The sequence below is a fragment of the Bos indicus x Bos taurus genome, chromosome 3, assembly GCF_003369695.1.
Source record: "Bos indicus x Bos taurus breed Angus x Brahman F1 hybrid chromosome 3, Bos_hybrid_MaternalHap_v2.0, whole genome shotgun sequence".
Taxonomy (NCBI): domain Eukaryota; kingdom Metazoa; phylum Chordata; class Mammalia; order Artiodactyla; family Bovidae; genus Bos; species Bos indicus x Bos taurus.
This window is the reverse complement of record NC_040078.1, coordinates 16463032-16486463: the sequence shown is the minus strand read 5'-3', so window position 1 is coordinate 16486463 and position 23432 is coordinate 16463032. Positions and strand designations below refer to the sequence as shown.

Below are 23432 nucleotides of genomic sequence, written 5' to 3'. Positions count from 1 at the left end.
CCCCGAATGCAATGAAGGTCCCGCATGCTGCAACTAAGACTTGGCACAGCAAATTTAAAAAAAAAAAAGCATAGCAGGCGAAGACTTATGTCCCCAAGGACTCCCTTGATCCCCAGCTGTATCCCAAACAGAAGCCAACCACACCAAAGATTTAATAGGATTTTTTTATTAACATATAATATATTTAATAAAAAATAATATCCACTCTGGCTCTCTCCTCCACTGCAAGGGGAAGAGCGGTGAGGAGGGGCTGGCACTGCCCACCCCTAGGCATCCGGACAAGCCCTGCCTCCGGGGCTCCCCTCTACCCCCCACTTTCCAACAGGCTCTGACCTCCAGACAGACGGTTCAAAGTTACAAGTGCTTTAGGCCCTCCCTTGAGCTCCCCCAGGTGCCCCCCGCTTGTGCAGAATTCAGGGGCCACCTGGAAAAAACCCCTTGCCTTTTCTCATTCTTGGGATCCTTTGTTCATGTCAGAAAGAGGATCTGGGGGCAGAGAGTGGCACCTCTACTGGCCAGGGGGAAGGGAGGAAAGGGACAGTGACAAGGGACAGGGCCGAGAAGAGGGATGGCGCTGAGGTGGCCTCACTGCAGCCGGTCACTGCGGAATGAGTCCTCCACAGCCGGATCAGGCAGCAGGGCGCAGGGGTCACTCAGCATGCTGAGCCCCTCCAGGCCCAGTGGCTCCATGCGCAGCTCCTCCTCCAGCCCCAGCCCCAGCCCCAGCCCAGCTGCTGACACCTCGAAGCCCGGCACTCCGGCCAGGGCCGCTGCAATCTCCTTGGAGAAGCCTGGGGAGGCGTCTCCTGTGTGGACGGAAGAGACGAGTGAGACCCCCACGCCTCATGAACTCTTCCAAGACCGCCCCCCTACCTGCCCAGTCTCCTGCTGAGCCACCCAATGTATCCCGCCCTCCTCCATCCTCAGTCACTGTCCACACCTCTCACCTGTGAGGATGACGTTAGGCCCTGAGCCGTGGCGGGAACAGTGGGTTACGTTCTGGTGGTTGAGGGCGTGAGGGTCCTGGGGGCCACTCACTGGTCCCTCACCCCCTAAGAAGCCAGGCCCTTCGGAAAAGCCAGGGGGATCCAGCGCCAGGCTGGTCGATGGGTTCTCCACGTTGAACTGCTCCAGCTATGGACACACAGACAAGCCTGGAGTAAGTGGGCTTCAGTTACTGCCTGGCTTTGCTGAGCACTGCTCACACCCCCACCTTGCCCAGTCATCTTCATTCACCTCTCTCTACCCCACCTCACCTCCCACACTGCGGAACAAAAGCAGAGATAGAGGGAAATGGCAACAAGCACAGTGACAGAAGAGAACGCAGGCCCAGAGGAGGTGAGGGCACCGTGCCTACTGGGACAGAGCACGCACGTGCCAGGAAGACGATGGGTCAGAGCAGCAATCACCAAAGAGCAAGCTGCGTGGAGGGGGCTGGGCCAGACCGGCAGGAGTGGGGGCAAATGCAGCGAGAGAGGAGCCCCAAGTTGATGGGATTGTATTACCCAGGTGGAAGAAAGAAGGCTCTCCCCCACCTAGATGCTCCAATTCAGAGTGCCCCCCTCAATACCACTCAGCTCTTTTGACCCACCTCCATCCCCTCCCCTGCTTCTGAGCTAGAGACCCAGGTACTCACGTTCCCCAGGCTGAAGTCACTCATCGACCGGTGGTAAGACTGTTGCCCGTGCCCACTGGGTCCGGGCGGGTACAGTGTCCCATACTGCAGCTGCCTGCCTGGGGGCTGGCCCCCTGAGGGCTGCACTGAGCAGGCCTGAGAGGGCAGCCCTGGCTGCTGCAGAGGCTTTGGGGTGGGTTGCTGGGTGGGCAGAACCAGACTTGGGGGGCTGTATGGGTATGGAGGCAGCCGCTGGTCGGTGGGCAGCTTACTGGTATCCAGGGCGACGCCCTGAAGAGAGGCAAGCAAAAAGGGAGAAGCTTACCCCTCAGTGTGCCCCTTCAGAGGAACTCTTTGTCAGGGCTTCCCACCCTCTTCAGCTGCAGCCATCCTCAACACAAAACCAAAAGCGTTCCATTGGGCATCGCTGGGGGGCAACTACTTTCAAAACAGCATCTCGGAATGCAAGCAACTGAATGAGGTTAACACAAGGACATTCTGAATCCACTCCAGGAGGCAACGAATCTTAAACTGGGGTACTCTACTATCAGTAATCAACTACTTGTGAGACACCTCACAAGCTACTGATCACACAACAATGACCTTGACAACTGTTCTAAAGCCCTGAAGAGGCCAGAGGACTGCGAGAGGAAGGAGGGTTGAAAGGAGCTGGTGATTAGGCTCCCTCCAAGTCCTGGGGGAGCAGAGCCCTTGCTGGCCTGGCCTTAGCCTTTCCTACAGAAAAGGGGGTCTGCGTCAAGATGGAACACAAAACACACATTCCAGGGAAGAACAACAAAGGAGGAAGGGAAACGAGAACGGAGGAGAGGGAAAGGAGAGCATCAGGGTGAAAGGAGAAGAGGAGCAGAGAGAACGGAAAGGGGGAGAGGGGAGGGAAGGAGGGAAGAGCTAAGGACATCAGCCTCGAGGGAAAAGCCCTAAACCAAGAATTTGGGGTTCTGGTCCCAACTCTTCCCTCACATGCTGTGTAAACTTGGGAAAGTCACTTTCCCTCTGGGCCCCAACGTCGTCTGTAAAATGAAGGGACTGGGATCCATCACTGGACAGTCTCTATGAAATCTAAGAAGGCAGGTGAGGAGATGGGAGAGGGAGTGGGGCAGGATGGAGGCAGGAGGAAAAAGACAAGAAAAGAGGACAGGAACCAAAAAGAGAGAGAAAAGGAAAGGACAAGCGGTCATCTGGTGAGTGTGCAGCTGGGCTGGGCACGGTGCCGAGCGCTTCCCGCATGTGATTGCCTCTGATTCTTACATTGCTGGCCTGAGGATGCTGAGGCTCACAGGAGTTAAATAAACATTGAAGGAGACTGCTGCTAAGAGGTGGGGCCAGGATTTGAAACTAGAAAGCTGAACCCCAGGGTTTGCATTCTTAAAGCCAAGAGGAAAGAAGATAGATCCAAGCCGGGCTCGTAGAGGATGGAGTGGATGGGGACGGATAACACCAGGAGTGAAGGAGGAGAGGTACTGGAAGAAAGCAGGGTGGGAGGGAGAGAACTCGGCAGAAGGAGGGGAAGACAGACATGTAGGGAAGGCAGCCACGCATACCTGAGTGATGGAAGACAAGGTGGGTGACATTGTTGGCGAAAACTGTTTGGGCAGTTGCTGTTGGGACCTTCTGGCGTCGGCTGGGCCCGCGGGCAAACTCAGGGGACTGAGGGGCACACGGCGGTGGCGGGGGGAGGCCCCAGGGGCAGAAGCTGGGTAAGCGGGGGCCCCCAGCACCGGAGAGGAAGCGGAAGAGGAGGAAGAGGAGGAGGAGAGGGCCGGGGCACTGAGCGAGGGGTGGCCCAGGGAGGTGGTGGGCAGTGCGTGGCGAGCCAAGGAGGAAGCAGGCAGTGAGGGGTGACTGTGGGAGCCCTGGAGCTGGGGCTGAGGACTGCTCAGGGAAGCCTGGAGGTTGGGATTGCTTAGGGAGGACTGAAAGGATGGGTGGCTGAGAGGTGAATGAAGTCCTGTAGGCACAGACAAAAAACCAGAAATGCCAACATTACTGATGGGAACTGGGCCCCTTCTGCTCGGAATGGGTAGCAGTGACCAGACTATGAAAGTGGCAACACGATGTCCTCCCTACTCTGTCCCTGACAGTCAGACTGGCATTGCACACTTGGGGCTGCTCTCCATCTTCTTTTGAGGAACAGCCACACTCACCAGCTCTCACTGGCAGACGACTGCAGTGAGGGAAACTGGGGGGGACAGACGAAGGGTGGGGTGTGGGCAGCCACAGGAAAATCCTAGGTGCTCGAGCTTCCCACCCCTTTGTCCCTCCAGCTAGACAGCACCCCAGGGACACACAGCCAGGACAGCCACTCACCTGGCGCATCATAGCCCGGGCCCAGGGCCAGGCCCCCGCTGATGCCCAGGTGGGTCATGGTGTGGGTCAAATTGGAGGTACTGCTGCCCCCACTCAGGCTGGGATAGGCTGTCTCCTCTGGGTCCAGGGGGGTGGGTAGCGGTGGGGGAAAGTGCAGGTTGGTGAGGTCAGGTAGGGAGCCTCCCGTGTTCATGGCAGGTGGGAGGACAGGCACAGTGGCAGGCTGGTCAGGAGACGGGAAGATGCTGGGAAAGAAGACAAGATGTAATGGGGCAGTGGTCAGCAAAGAGCAGAGCCCAGCAGCCCACAGTTCCCTTTACAGCCCTCCCCACCTCAGCTGACCTCATAGAGTACTTACTTAATTCCAGGGACTTCACAGGACCGAGGTCGGGAGGAGGACGAGGACAGCTGAGGAGAGAAGGAAGAAGGTGGCAGATGAGGACAGAGCTCAGTGGAGAACCCTGAAGACCTGCTCCATGGAAAGAAGAGGGACAGTGGGCCATGCCTACCTTCTTAGCATCCCATGGTTTCAACAAGTGCTTATCATCTAGCAAGTTCTCCTCAATAGCAGGGACTTGAAAGAGAAAGACTGGTGGTGAGAGGGTTGGAGAAGGCAGTCAGGCAGGGTAGGAATCAGATGCAGGCAGGAGGGAGATCCCTCCCTGGCTCTGAAGAAAGCCCCCAGCACCAGCCCAGAAATCCTCTGGCATTCAGTACCCGCATACTGAATGCGGTGAGCACACATACCTTTGGAGTCCGTCTCGCCGTCCAGACAGCCTGCAAAGGACGGAGTGGCTGTATGTGGTGGAGTTGGCCGTAGTGCCCACCTGCCTACCTGCTTCAGACAGAAGTTCCACGGACTGACCTCACCCTGGGACATGGCTGCTTACCTCCACGGCGGCTCGGCAGGACGCTGGGGGGTGCAGGGCTTGGATACGTGTCCTGAGGGCTGGGGTTCATCACGCTTGTGTGAAGGGCAGAGTCAGAGCTTGTCCTGTGAGGGGAACAGAGATGAGCTGGCACCCATGACAGTCTTCCTGCTCCTCATGCCCTGCTCAGTAGGGGAAAACACTAGCTGGGCTGGGACAGGGTTGGGTGAGGGAACAGGGCCCCAGAAACTACAGATAAGGAGAGATGTGGCCTAAAGAAGGCAAGGGCCATCACCTGTTAAGTGCAGATGGTAGTCGAAACAACTGTCCCTTCTCTGCAGGGAAACTGCCCCAGGGCATTGTCCTGGGATGGAAAAACAAAGTCATGAGGAGGAAGGCTCATAAGGACCAGAAGACAGGTATTGGGAGCAGGCGGGGAATGTGGGGCAGCCAAGAGGGCTGGGCACCCAGGCTCATGCCTCTTTCTTTCTGATCCTTCTGATACTTGTGATCCGTGAACCCTCTCCACAAACAACCTAAGATCTGGAAATCCTCAACTTCTATCTGTCAGGACAAGCTGAATAGGAATCTTAGAGCCTAGCATATGTGCTGGGTATGAATATTAGGGATAAGATGGACAGGGGAGGGGTTCCGAATCTGAGTGTACCCACTCTTGATAGAAGGCAGCCACTTTCACCTGCCACCCTGCCCGTCTCCCCTCCCCCTCACACACACACACCCCAGCTACCATTGGTCCTGCTCTGGCTGGACAGGGAGGCTTGGCCACCCGTGTCAACATGGCCAAGACTGGACTCTGACCCATTACTCCACCTACCCCCACCCCTCCCAGCCCTGCCATTGTGGGAGGAGGTATGGCTGAAAGCCTGGCCAAGCAGGCCCAGACTCAACTCCAGCTCCAGCCAGAGACAAGTCAGAGAGTGGGCAGGAGATCCTGCCTGCCCTGGACACTGACCTCCGCCAGCTGGACTCCGGGGGAGGAGATAAATAGGCAGGACTATAGGGAGAGCTGTCAATGTGAAGAGCACCAGTTAAGGGAAAAAGTGAGGAGGGGATGGGTGGAAGAGAGACCAGATAAGAGAAAAATAATGGAGGCAGCAGATGAGTTGTTTTAAGAAACAAACACCTTTTTTTTTCTCCTCCTCTACACGGGCAAAAATAAGGACAAAGAATGGAAGAGAAAAAAGGGAATCGGGCCTAATGGAGTCAGAAAAAATAGATGATTGTCTAAGCAGCCTTTGGGGGAGACAGGTTGTTGTGACGGTCTCGGAGATTGAATGCCACAAACAGAAATGTGAGCAGGAGGGAAGCAAAACCCTTGTAGCATGAGTTGTCAGGGAGCCGTGCATCTAGCAGCAAAGAGCAAGCTGAAGTAAAGCGGGTCAGCACCAGCCAGAGATGGTGGACACAACCACAGGACGGACAGCTCCGTCACAGGAGCCAGCGCTGACAGAAGGGCCAAACGTCACTTTTCAGGGAGACTGGGAAAAGCAGCTTCTGCAAGATGGGACTGGACAGCACCTCAAGTCCCTTTTCCCACCATGAGCTCCCGAGGAGCCCCACCCCACCACCCGCCAGACTGCGCAGCCCCTCGGTGAAGGATATGTGGCGGGCGTAGCGGCGAAGCGGGGACACCATTCTTCGGGGATCTCGCTGCACCCGTTCCACCAGCCCGTGATGTCGAGTGCTCCGAGATGAATCCAGAGGGGAGTGGAGGGGGCTCTGCCAAAAGAGACCGCAAGTCAACAGAGGAAGCCCCCTGAGAGCCTGCTCTCCACCCCTGACACCCTGCAAGCCAGCGTCCACTCACCTGGAACTCGGTTAGGCCACAGCCAATCTGGTTCACATTGGGCAGAGAGCCACCATAGTGGGAGCTCCTTGTGTATGCCAGCCGAAGTTTTTGGGCCTGTAACTGAGACATGGAGGACAGATGGGAACGTCAGGGAGGGTCCTGAGCACTGTTCCTGTAGCCACGTTTGCCATCCCTGTCTCTAGGACACGTTACTATTGCTGATGCTTTCAAGAGACCCGCCAGAAGAAAAGCCACTGCTGGGGGAAAGACCCAGTGAGACCCAGTACAAACAATCTGCTCTAGCTCTTCTGCGGCTGCCCCCATCCATGCTATCACTCATGCCTGGCATCACCCTGCCAGGGAGAACCTAACACTCTACTCAGGGCCTGTCCCAGTTGGCATCAGTCTAAAGAGAGTTCCTGAGGGGCTGCCAGGAGCCCCCAGGCTAATCACCTGGGTTAATTCCTGGGGCAGAGTGACTATTAGGCAACTCTGCTTTCCCTTCCAGATGCGTACAGGACTAATTGGAAGACAAGGGAAGGGTCACAGGTGGATGCCGTAGAGCCATGACTGCCAGTCTCTTTCCTTCTTGCTCTGGACGGCAGGCACAGGCTTTTGGTCTCTGCCATTTGCCCAGCCTCAGGAAGGCTACACAGAGCCTCCGAAAATAGAACAACTAAATGATGGCTCTTCTACCCGGAAAAACAGAGCTGAGACCAGTAAGCATTCTTCTACCTAGTCCTAAAGCCCCTAAATTGGCAGGGGAGCCTGGAGAATGGGGGTGTGTGGTGGGGAGAAGCAGTAGTCTACTCTAGCCTGGCCTAGAGCTATCTCCTTGGCCTCATCCCCACTTTAGGGAGGTGTGTCTGGCCCTGGAGTAAGACACCACACCCCTCAGCCTGGCATGGTTTTAGTCTTCCTAAAGATCTCATGTCCCTCTGTGAGAGGTGAGCATCTACTTCTGAGGCTCAGCCTCTGCCACCAGCCAAACAAGGAGACCCAAGACAGCTGATCAGTGGTAACTTCTAGGAGCTTCCATGGCTCATGTTGTTGTGCACAGACCAACATCAGAATTGACTCTCTGTCCTAAGAGGTCAGTCCAGCGAGTTCAGTGGGACACTTTAAGACCACTACTCATATATATGATAACCCCAGCTTCTCAGTAGTACAGGTCCCACAGCCCATATCTGTCTGAGATGAGACCTCCCAGCTGGCCGGATAACAGGCTGAACTCCAGGTCTCTAATCTCTAGTTTTAGGTCTCCAGGCACAGACCATGCTTGCCCTAGGTTTTTTATGTGCAGAAGAGAAGTTACCCAACAGGGGTAAGGTGAGTTGAAGGGACAGACTGAAGCACCACAAAGAAAGAAGGCCCAGCTTTTGAGCTTTTGTGTGTACACACTAGCCCTAGATCCCACCGTTCCTCCGCTGGCGTCACAGTCCAGAGGGCATGGCCTCAAGCTGTCAGCTGGAGGTCAGCCTCTCGCCCACCTTCTTGTCTCTGCCCCACCTGGATCAAAAGCTCCTAAAGGGGAGCAGTCAACAGTTAGATCAGGAGTCTCGTAGCAGTTAGAGGGGATTATGTGCACACACACACAATTTACTTCCCCATCTAACTTTCTCTGACTCCCCAAAACTAGGACACATGGTCTCTAGAGACTCAAAAAAGTAAAAAAGCACAAAAAAGACCAACAGAGGTAAGGGAGACACACAGACAAATACAACCAGAGTCCCAGTCACAGACAGATTCAATCAAAGGCAGTCAGACCAGAAGAAAGAACTTTGAAATGTGGTACTCATGTTCAGCCATCCATCACGCTTTACATTCCTTCTAACTCCCAGCCAGGAGGGATCACTGCAATATCCTCACCTGCTGTTTGAGAATAATGTGTCCCTAAATTAGGACTGCATACCAGCTGGGCAAACTCCCACCCCACCTCTCCCTGACATCCAGCCCTGGGAAGGAAGACACCAAGATAGGGGGGTGCACGGAGGCTAGGTAGCTTCCGAAGCAATTCTGCCAGGATGCCTTCTTTCTGGAACTGCGTAGGAATAAATATTTCCTCCCCATAGAAGACCCTCCAAGCACCCTATAACTAACCCCCCAAACGTCCATCTTCCTAGAAAGTTCAGCAAAGCATCGGTTCCACATAACTGATAGCTTACTGGTTACCTACCTCCTTTCGAGTTCCAAAGCCCTATCTCTCCTCCGAGGCGGCCAAGGCAAAATACCAAGCACCAGTCTGTGAGCAATGGACCTCACCTTCATTCACGTCAGGAAACCACAAAAAGTATTTGAAAAAGGAAGCAAAGGGACGCAGGAGGGGACTTCCTGCCCCACTGTACCCAGTTCAAACCACTCATGGGGCCCTTTCCCGGAGATACTAAGTGCCGAGAGTAGCACAACAAGGCAGAGGGACCAGATAAGAAGAGATCACCAATTCAGAGAAGCTAGACTAGGGCAAGCAGGCCATGCCCCCCGCCCCATAATCCAGTATGGAAGATGCTGAGTCCCTGAGAGAACTCAATCAGAGATGCGCAAGGACCACCCACATCCTAACTCCTCAGGGTTTCGGGGACCATCTCCTCTCTGTGTCCATTCCTGCCTCACTTATTCCGCGTTCCCAGTCGTTCCCAAACCCCCCAACCTCTCAGGAGTTTCTACCTCCTCCCGCAAAATCCGTCTTCCTGCCCTCGGACCCTCCACCCGCGCCTCCCAGACGGCGGCGCCCGCTGCCCCTGCCGCGTTCCGCCTCTTTCGCTACGGCTCCCGCCCCCGCCCCGCCTCTCGGCTCCCCGCTCTGGGACAGCTCTACTCGGCTCCCGCTTCCCGGCGCGGCCCCTCACCCGGGTGGAGCCGATGTCCATCATCACCTCCTCGAAGGCCGCCGTCTCCTCGGCCTGACGCTGCTTCTGCAGCGCGATCTTCTCACTAAACTTACGCGGATTGGAAGCTGAGGCCGTGGCCGAACCGGGCCCATTCGCTCCCGACGTCGCCATCTTCCTCCCCCGTCCCTCCCCGCCACCCTCCCAATACAAGCCACGGCCTCCGCCGCGGGCCCCGGCCCGGCTCTTCCAGCCGTAGCCGCCGCCGCCGCCTCAGCGAGCACCGCGAACCCGGCCCCAGCCTAGCCCTGACCTGCTGCGCGCGGGGATCGCCGGGAATTGTAGTTTGTTTACGTGACTCTTTAACAGCCCCAGTCACGCAATACGAGAGAGGAAACGGACACCATTTCCCAGCAGCCCTGTTGACTCCGGGACCCGGGATTTTGCTCCTCCCTGTTGGTTCCTCCCTGCGTGAGGCAAACTGGGAAAAGTAGTTCTATATTGGTCCAGAGCCTACAAATGCGAAGGGCGAGGGTTCAAAGAGAGTAAAGGAAAAGGGGAGGAAAAGGAAGGGGTGGAGACAGGGAGGGAAGCAGGAAGAGACAAGAGGAAAAATTTGGTCATTTTCTGGGAAAGGGACTAGAGGGGCCTGAATGAAGACAGTAAGACCAGGCATATTAAAACAGCTCTAAACATCTGAAACTCAGACTCTCTCAGATTCCCCACGTGCCCACCCCTTTCCCAAGACAAATGAATCAGATACCGAACAGATGTATAGAAACTTGTTTTATTTGGGTAACATTTCCCAAAACAGGTCAGTTAGTAAAATAGATTTTACAGAATATGGCCCTATGCATAGCCCTCCCTCCCCCAAAAATAACCCTGGGGGTGAGCCTTCCCCTCCCCCCTTGGGATCCTCTGGTATAAAAAAAAGTTTTGGCAGCTCAGTGTTTATCATCTAGGCTTGGGGCACCATGTGCATGTTCAGTACTCCTAGGGTGCAGCACAGTAGTGGGGGATGGTAACCCTGCCAACATGCCCCCAACCCCAGCTCGGCAAACATTTCTACCACAGCTCACCATCTGGGACCAAAACAAGGAGCAAGCAGACCCCTTCCACTGATGTGCTGGCCAGGGCTCAGCACCTTCACTTGTGCTTTGAGAAAGAGGGAGGGGATTTATTTGGCACTTTAAAAATAGAGTAGTGAGCAGGACTGGAGAAGCCAGAGGAGGTACCAAAACTGGCAGGAAGAGGCCATTTGGCACTAGTCCCCTGGGAGAAGGGAAGAGGAAGATAGATATGAAAGTAGGAGCTAAGAAAAGTAGGAGGAGACCACTCCAAGTGAAAGAGGGCTGAAATGGGCTAGAACCAATAGGACTGCCAACTCAGCCTGTGCCTTCTCTATGCCTCAGTTCCCCCACAGCAGTTGGGTGCTCACCTCCAGCCTTACAAGTAACCGCTTGTCCCTATGTGTAGTGTCTGACCCCTGATACTAGCACTCACTGTCTTCCCCAATCCTACTGTCTCTTGATCATATCTCTAGTGACTTGACCATCTTTTGTCCCTTGGGCCTGGGGGTCAGGCTCTTGTGTGCCCAATTTCCTCTCATTAGACAAACCGTCTCAAAGGCTCCAAGCCTATCTCCCAGAGAACTTTTTGGCCCTCAATACCTCCCTTCCCCACTCCTTGCTTTTCCCCACACACTGGGAGAGGGGGAGGGAGGTCAAGGGCACATGGTACCCAACCTTCCTTGCCTGTCTTGGAGCTTTCTAGATTTGGATAAAGAGCAGGCCAGTGAGCAGGGCAAAGCCTGCTAGAAGCAGAATGACCTTGAGGATTCTCTGCTCAGAAGTGGCCAACTCCTGGGGCAGGATTTCCAGGAAGGTGATGTAGAGAAAGGTGCCAGCCGCCATGCCCTCCAGCACAGACTGGGCAAGCTGGTGCAGTGGCCCAGCTGACTCTGCCAGAGCTGTACCCAGTCCAATGCCCAGGGGTGTCATGCATGAGAAGAGGATCCCACAGCCAGCCACCACCTGTGCTCGCAGGTGGCTCTGCAGCAGCCGCAGGGACAAGCTGACTGCCAGGATACCCTTATGGAGCAGCAAAGCCAGGCACAACTCCATGGCCCGAGCCTGGTCTCGCTGCAGCCCCACCGCCAGCCCTTCAAACACTGAATGCAGGGCCAAGGAGAAGACCAATACACAGGCACGCAGGGCTGAGGGAGCTGATGAGGCTCCACCTGCCTGTGGGACCCCCAGTCCATCGTGCCAGTGCTGTGGCCCACCATTCACTGTACCCAGGAGAGCCCTCGTCTCCTCTCGAGGTGGTGGTCCCGACTGTTCCTTGTAAGCCAGCGTGATCTGCTCCATCACCAGGACCAGGAAGAAGCCCATGGCCAGGATGAACTCTTGGAGAGGGAACTGGAGCTGTGGGCAGAGGGGACAGCATGGAGTTCAGGAGACAAGCCAAGAAGGGAGAGGAAGAGTCAGATGCAGGGTTTAGTCCCAGTTACACAGACCTGGGGTCCCGCACAGACACAGAGCCACTCTCAGTTATGCAAAAATACAGAGTCACTTGGTGCCACAGACTGAGATGACACGTAGCCGGACAGATTATGGTGTCACTCCCAGTGTTACATGGAAGCCATGGTTTCTCAATTTTGGCACTGTTAACATTTGGGATCGGACAATTCTTTGTTGTAGAGGGCTGCCCTGCGCCCTGTTGGATCTTTAGCAGCATCCCTAGCCTATACTCATTAGATGCTAGGAGCAAGGCAAGCCTTCCCTCTCTGAGTTGGGACAACCAAAAATATTTCATTACTGAATGTTTCCTGGGGGGGTAGGGGGCGGTGGATTGGAGAGGTGGCAAAATCACCCCCAGTTGAAAGTCACTGACGTTAGAAAAGCGTGACATGTAGGCCACGCACTGGCCCTCTTTCCCAAGTGCTCACACACTAAGCCACATACTGTCACAGGGACAATCAGGTTTACACAGTCACACAGACACAGGTCACTCAGTCACAGATATAAACGGTCACAGTCAGTGTTACTTCCTCAGTTCCTCCAACTGTCTCAGTTTTTCCAGTAAGACTGTTCTGTGCCTTGGACATGATCTTCCCCATATCCTTCTTCCAGGTCCCTAGAAACTGCCTCCTACCCATCCCAGGCCTGTAGGGAGCTCTATCTCCAACCCTTCCGGAAAGTGCTGAGAGGGTAAAGATGATTCTTGGAGTACTATTATCTTCCTGGAGGCTGGAACTAGAGACACCCACAAAGTAGATCATGCACCTGGCAATAAGGTTCCTCACACTGTCTCAAAGGGTACACAGAGGTCACATAAGGACTGAGGGCTTAAGAACCCACAGAGTTGTGCTGCTCTGTGACTAAAAATCACAGCTCATGGGGTCACAGGCCAAGAGTCCTCGCACAGTCATAGAGTGACGCACGAACAGATCCATAGAAACCACCTCTCCTGGAGGTATGTGATTGAATACCCACATACACAGGGTCACATGCAGATGACCAGGGCTCACCGTCACATGCAGGGCTGCCAGGGCCTCATCTATAGCACCCAGGTAGTCAGGCAGCAGGTCCAAGAGACATGTGGCCAGAAAGACACCGCCCGCAAAGCAGCTTACAAGGCTCAGGGCTTTTTGGCGGGAGGCTGGGCAGGAGTGAACACAGAGGAATGAGTAAATGAACCCCCTTTAGGCCCCACTACCCAATCAAAGCAATAGTCACTCTTGCTGTCCCCACTTAGGTCCACTTCCTTAACCCCAGGGCCTTCCCTAAGCCAAGCATCCATGGAACAGGGGAAAGGAGAGGCCTACCTGAGGCTTCAGGGTTAGCTCCCGGCCGCCGAAGCACACAGACGGGCACTAGACTGCAGATGAGAGTGAGCACCAGCAACAGCACCAGGGCCCCCAACTTCACCTCCAGTCCCATGGGCACTGGGGCCTCTGAGGCTGCTGCCTCGGGGCGCCACACCAGGAGCTCTGGCTCTCCCCAGGGCCCCATGGTGGCTGCGGTAGCTCCAATGACTCTCAGACCTAGGAAGACAGAGTGAGTGGGGAAGTGGTAACAGGGAAATATGGGATCAAAGAAAAGGGAAGGATGGCCTGCAGAATACAGCTCCCTCATCTCAGCCACTTTCGAACCTTCCCTATCCCAGTGTGACTCATCCACTGCTGACCTGAGGCTATTCCTCTTTCCCCTATTTTATCCCTTTCAAGTGACTTATTCAGGGACCTAGCAAGGGGGAAACTGAGGTATGGGACTGTGTGAATAGCTCATTACTCTTTCACATGAGGCGCCCAGAAAACTAGGGAGCTGGGCTCCTTTAAGCAAAGTAGATGCCAGCCGCCCCCTCCAGGAAGGAATGGATGAAGCGAAAGGGGTTCAAGAAGAGATGTCACGGATAGCTTCGTGGACCACCTGAACAGGGCGAGTTGGGCTGCTTTCCCGCTCCCATTTCCCCAGCGCCATCTCTCTGAAAGCAGAGAGCGACTGTTGCAAGCCACGGGCTGGGATGTCGGGACAGAAGACCAAAGAGGGGCCCTAGGAGCCCGGGGTCCCGGAACGGGCTGACCCAACAACTGAGGGCGGTGTCTGGAAGTCCGGGCTCTGGGAGGCGGGGTCTGAGGCCACCACAGTGCCGGGAAGCTGAAGAAGAATGCGAGAGCTGGGACTCCGGCTCGTAGGCTCGGGGAGGTCTGAGTGGCCGACCCCGATCCCGCTTTCTAGGAGTCAGCACTCACCTCTGGAGGGTCTCACTACAAGGCATCCGCTCGGTTCCGGCCTCGAGTCGGGAATTCCCGCCCCCTCCCCTTCGTTTCCCCCTCCCCTCGCGTCCACCGCGTACCGGGCCCCCAGTGACCAATGACAGCGCCTAGAGGGCGGGACCAGACTGGGAGTGACGTGAGCTAGGAGCAATCAGAGGTCGGCAGCCGGAGTCCGGCGGAGGCGTGGACGATCTGGGGGAGTGCGGAGCTGCGGGTGGGGGGCCGAGCAAGGGAAAGGAATTCTCAGAGCATCTAGATTTGAGAGCCTGGGTCTCTGTGATGGTCAGACCCGCGGACCTGACTGGTGTACAAAGGCTTCGATCTTTTGAAGATTCTAAAAGAGAAAGCTAGATGCTTCTCCGATGCTCCATAGCCCACCCCCGCGATCTCAAGTCTTCCACCTCCCACATCTCTGAGGATATCTGCCTGGTCTTGGGCCAAAGTCTTCTTATCTCTATCAGAAGATTCCAAGATCCCCTTCTGGGCACCAGGGCGCCAAAGGGAAAGCATTCCATTCCTAAGACTGACTTCCTTGGTTGATTTCACTTGCTAGCACCCACAAGGAAGAAAAAAAGACAAGAATTGAAAGGGGGGGCTAGCAAAGTGAGAGTATTTATTTTATTTATTTTTTTCCTGCAAAACTTTATTTCATTTCTTTTTTCTAATTTTATTTTATTTTTAAACTTTACATAATTGTGAGTATTTCTTTTATCACTGGTGGGAGCTGACTTGTGTGCAGCCTTCTGCCTGTTCAGGTGGGTAAAGTGGTGGGACCCCTCTCAGGGGTTGCTGAAACCCCACTTGGTGAGGAGCTTCTCTCCGCACACCCCAGCTTATCCTCACCATGCCTCAGGACAGCTGGCCAGGATTCTCTCCAATCTTACTTGGATGTCTCTATCTTCTCTCCCTCCAGCTGCATCAGCCTCTTTTCTGTTTTCTGTTCCTTGAATGAACCAAGTCATTCAAATCTTGGTTCAGCTACTTACAAAGTATAAATGAAAAACGTTGTTTGACATATGAGTAAACAAAGGATGTTGAAGCCATCAAGCCACTACAGCTGCATGGTGAGCCCAGAGGGAACTCAAAATGGAGAGGAATGGGCTGCCCGGCTGCCAAGCCCTTAGTCACTGCAGCCACCTCCATAAAGTAACCCCTGAGGGGACTCAAGATGGGAAAGAACAGGATAGTGGCCCCAGATAGCTAAGGTGCAAATCAAAGTAATGATTTCAATGAGCTCAAACTGTTAATGTCTTTCCATACACAGAGAAGCGCTAAATTCATAAACTTGAGATATCTGGTTTTCTTTAATTAATAGTAATCTTTTGATGTTCTGAATACCTGGTCTTTGTTGAAAAAACTATGTATCCTGATTCCTCCCTTATCTTTTTGGAGTTGTCCCTCAGAGTTATCTGAGAGGCTGCCTCCCGGGCCTGAAGGCCTCAGAAAGACCACCAAATAAAACATAATTCTGAGCTTTTAGATAGAGCAATTTTTTTTAGTCAACAAGAGTAATCTTGAGAAAATCATTTAACTTCCCTCTGCCAGCTGTGAATTGCTATGAGAATTATATGGGTAACATGAAAATGCCTGTCCATATATCAGTTACTCAATAACGATTAGATCCTATTCTTCTCTTTACCTTCAACCTATTTAAATTTTCACAGGAAGAATACCCATTTGAATTCTGAATCCACATCCCAAGTTTTTGTGCTTTATTTTTATTTATTTTAAAATTATGATTTAAAATTTTTTATTGGAGTATAGTTGATTTGCAATGTTGTTTGTTTCCAGTGTACAGCAAAAAAGTCAATTATACATATACATATATCCACTCTCTTTTAGATTTTTTCCCCATATAGGCCACTACAGAGCATTGAGTACATTTCCCTGTGCTATACAGTAGGTCCTGATTAGTTATTATTTTATTATTATTATTTGGCCATACCTTGAGTTATGTGGGACCTTAGTTCCCTGATCCCATATGGAGCGAACCTGTGCCCTCTTCATTGGAAAGCAGAGTCTTAACTCCTGGACCACCAGGGAAGTTCCAGTTATCTATTTTATACAAAGTAGTATGTATGTGTCAATTCCAATCTTCCAATGTACTCCTCCCCCTCCCTTACGCCCTAGAAATGGTGAATTTGTTTTCTACATCTGTAACTCTATTTCTGTTTTGTAGATAAGTTCATTTGTACCTTTTTTTTAGATTCCATATATAAGGGATATTATGAGATATTTGTATTTGACTTACTTCACTCAGTATAACCACCTCGAAGTCCATCTACGTTCCTGCAAATGGCGTTAATTTCCTTTTTTATGGCTAAGTAATATTCCATTGTATACATGTACCACCTCTTCTTTACCTTTCCTCTGCTGATGGGTATTTAGGTTGCTTCCATGTCCTGGCTGTAGGAAATACTGCTGCAATGAACATTTGGGTGCATGTATCTTTTTCAAATTATGGTTTTCTCCAGATATATGCCCCAAATTTGTGTGCTTTATTCACTGAACTATTCTTTATCTGAAGTACTGTTGGGAGGCAGATGAAAATCATACCTAATCAGTATAGCTCCATTAAAAAAAATTTTTTTTGGCCATGCCCAAATGCATGTTGGATTGTAGCTTCCCAACCAGAGACTGAGCCTGCACTGTCTGCATTGGGAAGTCCCCATTATTTTATTCAAAGTGAATTCCTGGGTCATCAGTCTCTAGATGAAGGCAAAATGTCCCAACTTTTGGTATTATTACATTTGTATCATGTTATCTGTCTCCTCTTTGGTAAAATTGTAAAGTGTAGGTGAAAGTGAAAGCGAAGTCGCTCAGTTGTGTCCGAATCTTTGCGACCCCATGCCCTGTAGGCTACCAGGCTCCTCCCTCCATGGGATTCTCCAGGCAAGGGTACTGGAGTGGGTTGCCATTTCCTTCTCCAGGGGATCTTCCGGACCCATGCTTTAACCTCTGAACCACTAGGGAAGCAGTTACTATTACTGGTAACTATATGCAAAAAATAAGTCAAACTCCCAAACCAAATCCGAGTATTTTAACCTTTTGCAGTTTTCTAGACCCTTGTCCCTCCATTAGTTAACCTGTGAGTATGCATACATAACTGCTGTTCTTTATCAATAGCATAATGCATGGATTATGGATTTGGACAACCCACGATTACGCGACCTCCCAAAGTCAACGCGCTGTCTGGTTATTTACTCCCGGCCTAGATTCGGAGTCACGTGGCAAGTGAAACCAAACCTCTGCCCACATTCCCGGAACTTCCCCTCACCCCACCCCCTTCCCTACTGTAAGTCGTCCGGCTCTTACCCTCCTTCTCACGCTGTGGAACCAAATCCCTGCCAGACAAATAAAGGCCCTGGCTGCACTGGCCTCTTTCCCCCCCTCTCTAACAGCCAATTCCCACCAGTTACGGCGGAGCCTGCCTCCAGACGGTAATCCCATGGGCTCAAGGCACAAACCCCTCTTTAGCTTCCAATCAGACTCAACTGGGGGAAGAGCGCCTTGGAGTGGAGGAGGAGATGCCTCTGTCAGCCTTCGGCAGTCCTCTCCTGTTTTCAGCCCCGCCGTAGTCTCCCGTCTATAAAACTGATGGCTAGAGGAGAACAGGCACGAAGCGTCCCATGCTCCATTCACAGCCATCTCTAGCCTTCCCTGAGGAGCCATCAAACCCTCCTGCTGTCACTAGGAGAAACTGAGGCAGAAGGGGCCAGTCTGATGTCTTAAGTCCGGTTTGTGGACGCTCAGCCTCTTAATCCCTGCTCCAGATACTGCTCCGCTACCGTGGCTTTTGGCTGGGTACAACCCACTTCTGTAGTGTAAAGCTGGGGGCGGGGTTTGGCTAGGCAGGTCCAGGATGCGAGATCCTGGAAGAAAGAAAAGGTGTACTGTTTGGGGCCATCAACGAGCTAGGCTGGCTTGGCAGGACTGGGCTCTTCGAAACAGGTAATACCCAGGGGGGGTGCCTGTTGGTCTGAACCAGAGAGATAAGGCCGAAGGCGGTATCGCTGGAGTGACATTTGAGGGGGCTACACAGGGGAGAAAGGGGTATAATGGAAAAGGGAGAGGAGCTCAGAAACTGTGGGGTGGGGGAGGGGGAGAGCCCTCCTTCTCCTGCAACTGCCCCGTCTCCCCCATGCCTCCCAGCAGAACCATGGATTTCAAAACCCCTGACCTGCTGGACATGTGTCTGGAACCTCCAGAAGATGTCTTCTCAACAGGATCTTTCCTGGAGCTGGGACTCCAAGGTCTACCTTCAGAGGTTCCAGTGACTAGGCTACAGGAACAAGGGCTGCAAGGCTGGGAGTGCAGTGTGGGCCACGGCTGTGTGAGTGTGATGAATGGGAATGGGTATGGGTTGAGACACCTCTTGTGTTAAGAAGTGCAAGAGGCTTCAGTTTCCATTTAGAGGTCTGAAGACAGAGCCCCTAAAATAGACATGAGCTGTAACTACCCTCATGTCCAAAGACAGAAGGGACTGAAACTGATCTTGTCTTGACATTGGATAGGACTTGCAGAATTCTTCCCTATACACATTCACACCCTCTTCTACTGTAGGGTCTTCAAGAGAGTGAGCCTGAAGATTTCCTGAAACTTTTCATTGACCCCAATCAAGTTTACTGCTCAGAAGCATCTCCTGGCAGTGACAGTGGAATCTCTGAGGATCCCGGCCATCCAGACAGTCCCCCTGCCCCCAAGCCACCCAGTTCCCCTGCCCTCTATGAGGTTGTCTATGAGGCAGGGACCCTGGAGAGGATGCAGGGGGAAGCCGGGCCAGCTGTAGGGCTCATCTCCATCCAGCTAGGTCAGTGTTCTTTGTGGGAAGGGGACATTGGCCCTCCAGGTCCAGTCCTAACCCTGGAGTTAAGGGGGTTTCCCCAACCTATGCCACTACCCACATCCTTTCTCCCAGCCACTTATGTCTCCCTCAGATCAGTGGAGCACGCCATTTACAGTGCCTGATGCCTGCGTGGTCAGTGAGCTGCCTCCTGATGCTCACATCCTGCCCACAGCAGCTACTGTAAACTCAGCGCCTCCCGCAGCCCTGGTGAGTCTCGGGGAGTCACTGGACTCAGTACTCTCTGCTACAAAGAACTGGGGAAAAGGGGCTGAGGGAGGGGAAACTGATGCTGAACACTGTCTTTGCCCCAGTTTTTGTGGCATTGGGCCTGAATGCCAGAGAGATGTGAGCAATTGTAAGAGCAGGAATGGACAAGAGAGACAGAAGCCCTTGAGCTTGAGATTAAGGGGGTAATGTTTCGGTTAAGGAGAGGGTGGGGTGAGGGAATCCAAGGATAGGGCTCAGGAGAGAGCCTGGTGCTGTGTGCACTGTCTGCTCAGTTAGGGCCATTGTCTCAGCCTTGAGTCAGGACGTGGAAATGGGATAGGCCACCTGGGAATCCAACTGGTTACTGGGCACAGGGTGTAGAAGCGACTGCAATTACAGTTTTTACTGGAACAATAGTTCAGCAGTCACCCACTGCCCACAGTTACAGCATAGGTGTGTGACACGTCACATACCTTCCCAAGGGGAGCTGGGCTGGTTCCTTGCAGTGAGGATGAAGAGGGGGCCTTGCCCAAGTCACTGTTCCTCCCTTTATCCTGAAAAGAACTCCTTGTGTGCAAAAAGGCAGAAAGTAAGTTCTAGCCTCCCTGCAAATCTGTAATGGAAGCTGAGACCAGAAGCCAAGCCAAGCACGTTAGAATCTTGGGCTGAGGAATCTTAAACAGACTGAGGCAGGTATCTAAACTTGTGTGTGCATCAAAAACACTAGGGCATATGTAGTGGATTGCCAGGGAAGTCCTGGGTTTTTTATTTTTATTTTTGGCCGTGTTAGGTCTTCATTGCTGTGCAGGCTTTTCTCTAGCTGTGAGGAGTGAGGGCTACTCTCTAGTTGTGGTGAGCAGGTTTCTCATTGTGGGAGCTTCTCTCGTGGGACACAGGCTCGAGGGCGTATGGGCTCTTCCCACATCAGACACTGAACCCACGTCTCCTGCATTGGCAGGCAGATTCTTTACCACTGAGCCACCAGGGAAGCCCTGGTCTTGTTTTTAAAATATATCTTCTGGGGGAATTCCCTGGCAATCCAGTGGTTAGGGCTCAGGGGTTCCACTGCAAGGGGTATGGAATCGATCACTGGTTGGGAACTAAGACGCTGCAAGCTGCATGGCACAGCCAAGAAAATAATAAATAAGTACCCTCTAGGCTTCATTTTCGGAGAAGGCGATGGCACCCCACTCCAGTACTCTTGCCTGGAAAATCCCATGGGCGGAGGAGCCTGGTGGGCTGCAATCCATGGGGTCTCGAAGAGTCAGACACGACTGAGCAACTTCACTTTCACTTTTCACTTTCATACATTGGAGAAGGAAATGGCAACCCACTCCAGTACTCTTGCCTGGAGAATCCCAGGGACCGGGGAGCCTGGTGGGCTGCCGTCCATGGGGTCACACAGAGTCCGACACGACTGAAGGAACTTAGCTGCAGCAGCAGCAGCAGGCTTCATTTTCAGAGATTTTGATTAGGTGGATTGGGAGGGACATGCCTCTAATACAGCACCAAACAGTATCAGAAGCAAGAAGTGAACACCAGAAAAAGTCAGAGGTAGAGTGCGTTAGCTAAAAAAGTCAAAGATCACCAGAAGGCAAAAAACAATTTCCTCTTGAGTCACAAAGTGAAGTATAAATCTTTCAAAAAGGAGTATTAGTTAGAAAAGTAAGCTACTCAGTTGATGGGCACACATTAACCAGACACCGTCTACCCTCCCCACATACTCTGTTCAGTCTGGTTGCCTTTGGGGCATTCTTTGAGAGGGAATAGAACTTCAGTCTGATAAGTAGGGCTCAGACTTGAGGGGAGAACGAGCCACCACCCTAGGGATCTCCTTGTGGCTGACAGGCAACAGTAACACTGCCAAATTGAAGTTAATGGCTGAAGATGAATCATATGTCTGCTGTAAGATTAAGCACTCTACCTTAGTGAGTTACTCCACATCCTCTCCAGATACTCCTAAGGTCTGCAGAAACGTGCATCAGAATAGGTCCTCCCTAGCCTGGTCAGACTGCCAAGGGCCTAAGTCTGTGGACAAAAAATACGACAAAACCACCTCCTCTTTCCCTAGTCAGCCTCAGGAAGTCCCTGTGGCTTTCCTGAGAGTCTGTCTCGATTAAGGTCCCTGCCCCTCATTTCATTTCATGGTTTGTTATTCCTCAGAGCAAACAGGAAACACTCCCCAAGAGGCATGCAAGGGGAACTATCTTGAGAATGGGATGACCCTCTCTCCATTCTCATCTTCTCTCATGCCCCAGCAGCTGCCCTGTCAAACCTTGTTCCTGACAGAAGAGGAGAAGCGGCTGCTGGGACAGGAAGGGGTTTCCCTACCCTCTCACCTGCCCCTCACCAAGGTAACACGCTTCCCCCAAGGGTATCCCAATACTGCAGCCCTATCAAGGCCTCTGAGGAGCCAGGAGAGCAGGACAAAGTTGAGGAGTTGGGGGAGGCTGAGGGCCCAGGACTGACACACCCTGGGCCTCCAGGCAGAGGAGAGGGTTCTCAAGGAGGTCAGAAGGAAAGTCCATAACAAGCAGCCAGCTCAGGACAGCTGGTGGCGTTTCCCTACCCTCTCACCTGCCCCTCACCAAGGTAACACGCTTCCCTAAAGGGTATCCCAATACTGCGGCCCTATCAAGGCCTCTGAGGAGCCAGGAGAGCAGGACAAAGTTGAGGAGTTGGGGGAGGCTGAGGGCCCAGGACTGACACACCCTGGGCCTCCAGGCAGAGGAGAGGGTTCTCAAGAAGGTCAGAAGGAAAATCCGTAATAAGCAGTCAGCTCAGGATAGCCGGCGGCGGAAAAAGGAGTACATTGATGGCCTAGAGAGCAGGTATGTTTGGATTCACATTTCTTTGCTTCAAGCCTGGGCCCCTGTCCTTACCAAGGCTGGTGAGGTCAGGGATGCACATGATTACCGAGCCTCATCCTACCTTTCCGCCCTCCCTAGGGTGGCTGCCTGTGCTGCACAGAACCAGGAACTACAGAGAAAAGTCCAGGAGCTAGAGAGGCACAACATGTGAGTGAAAACAGCCTGCGTGTTGGCGGAAGTGTGCTGCACACATTCTTGGGCCCTGGCTCCCAAGAGATCTAACTCTTCATTCCTTGTTTCCCAGCTCCCTGGTGACTCAGCTCCGCCAGCTGCAGATGCTTATTGTTCAAACCTCCAACAAAGCTGCCCAGACTAGCACTTGTGTTCTGGTACCATTGGTCAATTTCCCATCTCCCCCCTCACCTCCTCCACCTTCTGCCACATTTCCATCCCTATGCTCCTCACTTCCTAGCCAGACCTATTATCCCATTTTTGATGACCCCAACTGCCCCCTAGTCACTCTGCCCTCTACTCCTTTCCTTGATGGTCCCCACAACCCAAGTGTCCTCTTGCTTCTTCCCAGATCCTTCTTTTCTCCTTGGCTCTCATCATCTTGCCCAGCTTCAGCCCCTTTCAGGGCCTGCCAGAAGCTGGGCCTGAGGATTACCAGCCTCATGGAGGTGAGAGGCAAGGGCAAGAAGGAACTCTGTTTTCTGGGTAGTCAAGAAGTGGGAGGGAGGCCCTGTCCTGTCTAGGATCCCTGACCAAGGGAGGGAGCATTATTCTACTGCCCTTTTTCCTTCACTCCACAGTGATTTCCAGAAACATCCTGACTCACAGGGACATGACAGAGAATCCTGAAAACGCAGTGGAAGAGTCCAGACTGGAGGGACCACCTGGGGCCAAGGGTGCAAACAGCTCCACAAGGACACCGCTTGAGAAGGTGGGAGGGATGGCAGGCCCCAGCAGGCACATCAGAACTGTGTTACATGCAGACGAAATGTGAGCGCTAACACTTCCTGGCTCACTTCCAATAAGGAATCCAGGGCTCTCCTACTGTTATGCTTCCTCCTGGGGTTCCCACTCAGGGCTCTTTGGCCTCAGGCGTCTGAATCCCATAAGGATGCCCTTGATGTCTGTACCCCATGGCTTAGTTGCCCTATGTCAGGGGAAAGCTCAAATACTTTCCATTATGTATCTGTGATTTTATTTCTTCAAGGACAGGATTAAAGGGAAACTGATGTTTTGGCTAAGAAATAAACTTTCTTTGGTAAAACTATATCCTGACAACTTTAAGTAAGTAGTGGAAGAGGAGGAAGATAGGTACCTGGTAAACTGGGGC

General features: G+C 52.8%; 3 protein-coding genes across 14 annotated transcripts; 1 reads left to right on the top strand and 2 right to left on the bottom strand.

The window, feature by feature from the left end:
- Window positions 1-150: 150 nt before the first annotated feature.
- Window positions 151-9767, bottom strand: CRTC2 (CREB regulated transcription coactivator 2). 4 transcript variants are annotated; one of them, XM_027532756.1, is made up of 14 exons: window positions 9469-9767; window positions 6641-6742; window positions 6436-6552; window positions 5786-5847; window positions 5108-5176; window positions 4834-4937; window positions 4691-4720; window positions 4453-4517; window positions 4302-4351; window positions 3944-4188; window positions 3178-3584; window positions 1637-1906; window positions 948-1134; window positions 151-806 (listed from the first exon to the last, which is right to left on the bottom strand). In XM_027532756.1, exons 1-14 carry the CDS (start codon window positions 9619-9621, stop codon window positions 586-588), a joined length of 2082 nt encoding a protein of 693 aa, XP_027388557.1. In that variant the 5' UTR covers window positions 9622-9767; the 3' UTR covers window positions 151-585. The 4 variants fall into 4 exon arrangements, with proteins under 4 accessions (XP_027388557.1, XP_027388546.1, XP_027388564.1 ...); XM_027532745.1 differs by having other exon boundaries at window positions 4453-4532; window positions 9469-9724; XM_027532763.1 differs by lacking the exon at window positions 5108-5176 and having other exon boundaries at window positions 4453-4532; window positions 9469-9725.
- Window positions 9768-10218: 451 nt separating this feature from the next.
- Window positions 10219-14317, bottom strand: SLC39A1 (solute carrier family 39 member 1). 2 transcript variants are annotated; one of them, XM_027532718.1, is made up of 4 exons: window positions 14204-14317; window positions 13277-13495; window positions 12980-13110; window positions 10219-11873 (listed from the first exon to the last, which is right to left on the bottom strand). In XM_027532718.1, the coding sequence occupies exons 2-4, from the start codon at window positions 13461-13463 to the stop codon at window positions 11217-11219; spliced, it is 975 nt and encodes a 324-aa protein (XP_027388519.1). In that variant the 5' UTR covers window positions 13464-13495; window positions 14204-14317; the 3' UTR covers window positions 10219-11216. The 2 variants fall into 2 exon arrangements, with proteins under 2 accessions (XP_027388519.1, XP_027388513.1); XM_027532712.1 differs by lacking the exon at window positions 14204-14317 and adding an exon at window positions 13881-14011.
- A 576-nt stretch (window positions 14318-14893) lies between these two features.
- CREB3L4 (cAMP responsive element binding protein 3 like 4) lies at window positions 14894-23338 on the top strand. 8 transcript variants are annotated; one of them, XM_027532644.1, is made up of 11 exons: window positions 14894-14982; window positions 17354-17667; window positions 18380-18560; window positions 18791-19037; window positions 19165-19280; window positions 21539-21634; window positions 22005-22111; window positions 22229-22297; window positions 22395-22479; window positions 22674-22770; window positions 22903-23338. In XM_027532644.1, the coding sequence occupies exons 2-11, from the start codon at window positions 17369-17371 to the stop codon at window positions 23094-23096; spliced, it is 1491 nt and encodes a 496-aa protein (XP_027388445.1). In that variant the 5' UTR covers window positions 14894-14982; window positions 17354-17368; the 3' UTR covers window positions 23097-23338. The 8 variants fall into 8 exon arrangements, with proteins under 8 accessions (XP_027388445.1, XP_027388500.1, XP_027388466.1 ...); XM_027532665.1 differs by lacking the exon at window positions 14894-14982 and having other exon boundaries at window positions 17166-17667; window positions 18383-18560; XM_027532655.1 differs by lacking the exon at window positions 14894-14982 and having other exon boundaries at window positions 17167-17667; window positions 21542-21634.
- Window positions 23339-23432: the final 94 nt, after the last annotated feature.